This window comes from Monopterus albus, unplaced genomic scaffold (genome assembly GCF_001952655.1).
Source record: "Monopterus albus unplaced genomic scaffold, M_albus_1.0 scaffold34.1, whole genome shotgun sequence".
Taxonomy (NCBI): Eukaryota; Metazoa; Chordata; class Actinopteri; order Synbranchiformes; family Synbranchidae; genus Monopterus; species Monopterus albus.
Genome location: NW_018127914.1, coordinates 5,292,246 through 5,297,961, shown reverse-complemented (window position 1 = coordinate 5,297,961; position 5,716 = coordinate 5,292,246). Strand labels below are relative to the sequence as shown.

Below are 5,716 nucleotides of genomic sequence, written 5' to 3'. Positions count from 1 at the left end.
GGCCAAAATCATCACAATTAAAAGACCCAACGGCTTAAACTACTTCAGTCTGTGTGTACTGAATTTATATAATACACGAGTTTCACTATTTGAGTTGAATTACTGAAATAAATGGACTTTTCCACAATATTCTAACTTATTGAGCTGCACCTGTATATGTATGCAACGTGGAGTGGTTTATGACGTTACTACTGCTGTTGGCCTTGGACTCCTTCAAATACATTCACCATGTACCAAGGAGCTGGAGAAAGAAAGGTGCTGTTATGGGTCAGCTGCAAATCTTGCAAGCTGTGTTCGGTCAACTTTTGATCTTTCAGTAGATATGCTGCCGTTTGACCTTGACATCCCTTCTTAGCATTGTGCCACACTCGCCCTTAAATACAACCACCTGACGTCTGCGATCTCCACCAACCGGTGGCCCCGGAAAATCGTGTTCCGCCCCCTTACCGGAGACTTTACTTCAATTAGCCAATAGTATTTGTGCAGGAACATTACATCATCAACGTACAATCACGCCTTCGATTCTATACAACCTAAAATGACTGTCAGGCGTTTCTGCCAATCATTTCTGAGTGTCAGGATAGAACATCCAATAGTAACGTGATTATAGAAAATAGGCGGGCTTTAGCGTAATTCTATCCTTATTCTTTGGTGTTGCATGATTCAATTTCCGGCTGTATCGTTCTGGGGACATCACAACGTGAGCGGTTATCCTTAGCGTGCTGTTTTATGTGACATGAGGTTTTACTGGAAACATATGCCCTTTTTTCCAGTAGTGATTATTTGACAAGATAATGTTTGCTTTCCTTCATTTGCAGTAGCTGTTAGTTTACCGACTGCCAGCAAGCAGGCTAACTACTGCACTACACGACTTCATCGAGCTAATGCTAGTTTAGCTATCGTTTGTGGCTTGTAGCTTTCATTCATAATGTTAGCTACGTGCTAATGTCAAAATAGTTAGCTTCCACACTGTTTCCCCGTTTATTTATGTTGTGTATCATCATCATTATTATTATTTTTTACTTCGTTTTTTCTTGCCTGCTACTGTTCTGCCTTAATATGAATTAACATGAGCTGTGTGAAAGATTAAAGGGCCATTCCATCAATTTTACATATGAAGACAGTTTGCTTATTAGGGGAAATATTGCTCAACTTATTTAATGTCCTTTTTTGCTCTGGAAGATGCTTGTTGTAATAATATACAACAGACAGACAGGTTATCCTTACTTTTGAGGGGTGGGAACAAGCAAATGATTCCAGTGATACATTAGTTACAAAATAGTTGCCAGTGAATTTTCTGTCCATCAGTTAATCGACTAATCCTTTCGGGTATTTAGGCAGAATTAAAGGCTATCATGTTTTTGTTTGTCTTTGTTATTTCTTTTTTAGAAAGTCATCTTTGAAAGACATTTTTCCGCCTTTGATATTCTAATGAAAAATATCACTGAGTTGCAGTGTATGACTTATGGGGTTCTCTTTGGGTTGCAGCCCACTTCCTTACCCCCTTTTGCTCTATTTAATGCCTTTATTCTTTCTGTGGATTCTCAGCATGGGCAGTGTTTTGGCTGCTAGCTCCCCCAGCCCTCCACCACCGGCCTCCAGCGGTGCTGCTTCCCCTGGGTTGACAATGCCGCCAGGCTTTGGGATGCCTCCAGTCTCCCCAGTTATACCCCCGACAGGGGTACACTCTGGACAGCAGCAGGATGCAGAAAACCCTTTGCCCAACCCGGGTGCATTTGATGAATGTCATCGCAAATGCAAAGGTAAATGGAGATAATTGACCAAGTACATATGAGTCAAAAATAAAGATAATTGAAAACAAATCCCTGTATGACCTGAATGTATCATTTCCACACCTGCTTTTCTTCTCAGAGGTTTTCCCTATGCAGATGGAGGGTGTCAGGCTAGTTGTAAACAAAGGCCTTAGCAACCACTTCCAGGTCAGTTAAGTTCCTTTACCCACATGAATCAGGGCTGTTTGTTAGTAGTCACCAGACAGTATCAGACTAAATAAATCAAGTCTGTCTCAGGAATTCCGCACAGAGTAAGCAGATTGCAAACATGTGGCACTTTTTTGTTTAAACTTACTCTTTTCAACATCCTTTAAGGTGAATCACACTATGCTGCTAAGCACCATGGGAGATTCAAGCTACAGGTTTGGTGCTACATATGTTGGATCAAAGCAGACAAGTCCAGCAGAGGTATGCTGCAGTAAAGTCACTGTGTGTGTCCCATCTCTAAGACGTTTGATGTCTTTATCCTTCAAACTGTAATCCAGCTCTTTTTGTTCAGTTTTTTCCAGTCATGGTTGGAGACATGGACAGCAGTGGCAGCCTTAATGCCCAGATCATCCACCAGATCACCAACAGAATACGATCCAAAGTGGCCTTCCAGGTAAATCTCCTGCACTTTATTAGATCTTTGTTAGACCTGTACTTTAACTTTACCACCATATTCTGGTCACAGCATGTTTTCACTTCACCAGTGTGTTAATTTATTCTTCCTGACTTCTCCCTGTCCATGAGGTTAACTTTGTCAAAATCTCTCGTGCTCAGACACAACAACAGAAATTTGTGAACTGGCAAATGGATGCAGACTTCAAGGGAGAAGATTTTACTGCAACTATTACTCTTGGAAATCCAGATGTCCTCATTGGCTCTGGTAGGTCATCGGTCAGTAACGCTGCCCAGTTCGACCACATGTTAATGTCCAAGAGCTGCCTTCAGACTGTTTATAGATATATTTCAGAAAGCAGCTATATAATCTTACCAAAACAAAGATTTAATCTGAACCATAACTCTGTCCTGCTTTTGCCCATCTGTCAGGTATTGTTGTTACGCACTACCTCCAGTCTATAACGCCGGCTCTGGCTCTGGGAGGGGAGTTGGTTTACCACCGCAGGCCAGGAGAGGAGGGCGCAGTGATGTCTCTAGTTGGCAGATATACAGGTAGGGCCTGGTGAAAAATGTCAGTATAGGTTTGTTGTCTGGACTGACACATCTAGAACTTGTACTTCTTCAGGAATGTGTTTCTTTTTTCCATTGAATTAATTAAATTTATTTATTTTTACTGCACAGGCAGTAACTACATTGCCACGTTGACACTTGGCTCAGCGGGAGCTCATGCTTCATACTATCATAAAGCCAATGATCAGGTAACCTCTGTCTTTTACCCCTCCTGTTTATTAGGCTCAAATAGTATCTGTAAACAATTTAAACTTTTGTTTGTGGGAATGTCAGTCAGTAGATTTGAGTTTGCAAATCTGGCCCTTATATTTTATGTAATTGATTTAAATATGATGTACTTTACTGTGTGTTGAACCGTCACAGGTTTCTCTCTGGCTCAGGAGTCGTATACTTGTGTGTGTGTGTGTGTGTGTGTGTGGGCACTTTATGTTCCTCCACTATCAAGATCTGTCTCTGCTCTTCAACAGCTGCAGGTCGGTGTGGAGCTTGAGGCGAGCACCCGCATGCAGGACACCAGTGTGTCGTTCGGTTACCAGCTAGACGTGCCCAAAGCCAATTTACAGTTTAAAGGTAGGATGGGTATATTTAAAGCTTGTTCAAAAGAACGGTTACGTGTATATTCATTACTGCTGTGATAATTCTGTACTGGAAGCTGTACACATTTTGAACAGTGTGGTATCTTTGTGAAGAGGTGAGGAAGTGTAACTCTGTTTTGGCTCAATGTAAAACAAACGTGTAGCTACTCCCACTTTGTAAGGCAGGTATTTTTATTCTTTATAATCTACCCATATAACACAATGTCTTTGTCACTGCTTCAGGTTCACTAGACAGTAATTGGGTAGTTGGTGCAACATTAGAAAAGAAGCTGCTCCCTCTGCCTCTCTCTCTGGTCCTTTGCGCCTTCCTCAACCACCGCAAGAGCAAGTTCCAGTGCGGTTTTGGTGTCACTATTGGCTAGACTGACTGAGCGGCGGGTTGTCGGCCTGCAGATGGACTTCACAGAACAGACAGACTCACTATAGATGAACAGACTGTGCCATACACTGTACTATACACTGCTGTGTCCCATCACCTCTGTCTCTACAACCTCTTCAACAGTCTTTATTGCACAATTGGTTTCTTATTTAACCTTTTATTGTGTGGTGAATAGAAGATATGAACCTAAATCTAATGACTGTAATCGTCTAAGATTAAATACCAGAATAATCCGAAGGGTGACAAAGAATGTGATTGGTCAGAAATTTGTCACCTGTCAACACCAACGACGGGCAGCATAAAGACATTAAGAGATGTTAGAGAAATAGAACTCTTCTGTTTTCTGTCACTGAGTTTGGTAACATTTTGTTATTTTAGGTTTTGTATCTTTTACTGTAACAATAGTGTTGCTACACAGTGAATGAAATAGTTTCCTTCTGCTTATTTAAAGGTCAGTTGCTAGTTAAAGACGAGTTCACAGGAAGGAGTGTGCTGTGCTGTACTATATGTCCCCGTCACAAGCCATCGCTGGTTTTGTTGTTTTTTTTTTTTTTTGCATACATGTGAAAGAGTATATTCCTCTTGGAAACTGATAAATACCATTTGTTTGTTGTTTTTTTTTTTAAAAACTGCATTTCTTGGCTGTTTCCTTCAGTCACTGCCATCAGTGATCCTGTGAGTTGATGTGAATTTTATAAAGAGTGCTGCTTCTGGTTTAAATCTGACCATTGAGCCCAGATGATGTCAAAGGGCATCAGGTCATGGAGACGAAACAGACCCCGAACTGTGCCAAATGACAACAATTTCAGGTTTACACCAAAGTTCAGGAAAATAACTTTTTCATCTTTCTCCTAACATTTTAAAACACTCTTAAATGTCAGAGGAGCAGCATGCATAAGCATGCAGTCTACATTTGATAAGATGTTAACCCCCTAAAGTTGGTAGTTTAGAGATTGCTGTAGTGTAAGATGTTTGGTAAATGCGGGCCCAGGTCACGTTAACTAGCCCTGCAGGAGACCTCAGAGAGAGAACATCCACACCCTGTGAAGAAATATCTAGTGACTGGCGTTTATTTAATTAATCAGTTCAGAGACTTGGAGAAACCACTGTATGTCATAAGAGGAAGCGGAAGCCATTCTGGTGTCTCCGCTGTATGTATGGTATATTATATGAACATCATTAAACCCTGACATGTTCATATTGGGGTTATATCCTCTACTTATTTCTGTGCTAAAGTTATTGCAAAGTCATGTCAACATGGTCCTGAATAGGAAAAGATGACTAATTTTGGCTGCTTTAAGCATAAGGATAAAATACTGCTCAGCAATGCATTATGGGAAGAAGAGATCTGCTGATACTGTGATTCACCAGAATGAGAGTACTGTTTTTTTCTTATGGAATTTTCATGTAAGGAAATCTCTTGATGAAAATCCCTCTTGGTAAAATGCCTCCTGTAGTAATTAAGAAAGTGAACTGCAGGATTTGATCAGGAATTTTTATTTAATGTACAGTGGGTGTATTTAAAATAAATATCTGGTGTGTGGAGGCTGGAAAAGCAGTGAAGGCTTTGAGGCCGTTTACTGGGTCTTCTTGGTGAAGGACTCCCACAGAGCAGCCAGCTGAGCCTGCAGGTCCTGAGCGCTAGAGTCCAACTTGGCCTTCAGCTCCTCTCCATATGGAGTCAGGTTCTGCTGGATCTCCTGGGTTTTCTGGGTCAGCTGGGTCTCAAAGCTCTGGGCCAAGGGGATCATGGTCCTCTGAAACTCCTCCAGGCT

At 41.3% G+C, this 5,716-nt stretch overlaps 2 protein-coding genes across 2 annotated transcripts in view; one reads left to right on the top strand and one right to left on the bottom strand.

Annotated features, from left to right (window-relative positions):
* The first annotated feature begins 603 nt into the window (after nucleotides 1–603).
* On the top strand, nucleotides 604–4,446 carry tomm40l (translocase of outer mitochondrial membrane 40 homolog, like). The gene is made up of 10 exons (XM_020597726.1): nucleotides 604–700; nucleotides 1,549–1,763; nucleotides 1,873–1,940; nucleotides 2,109–2,201; nucleotides 2,293–2,394; nucleotides 2,556–2,661; nucleotides 2,826–2,948; nucleotides 3,078–3,154; nucleotides 3,434–3,536; nucleotides 3,785–4,446. The coding sequence occupies exons 2-10, from the start codon at nucleotides 1,550–1,552 to the stop codon at nucleotides 3,922–3,924; spliced, it is 1,026 nt and encodes a 341-aa protein (XP_020453382.1). The 5' UTR covers nucleotides 604–700; nucleotide 1,549; the 3' UTR covers nucleotides 3,925–4,446.
* apoa4a (apolipoprotein A-IV a) overlaps nucleotides 4,440–5,716 on the bottom strand; it is a 2,020-nt gene continuing 743 nt past the window's right edge. The window contains 1 exon segment of the mRNA XM_020597509.1: nucleotides 4,440–5,716. This exon segment is cut by the window's right edge and continues 38 nt beyond it. Coding sequence (XP_020453165.1) covers nucleotides 5,519–5,716 — 198 coding nt within the window. The 3' untranslated portion in view covers nucleotides 4,440–5,518.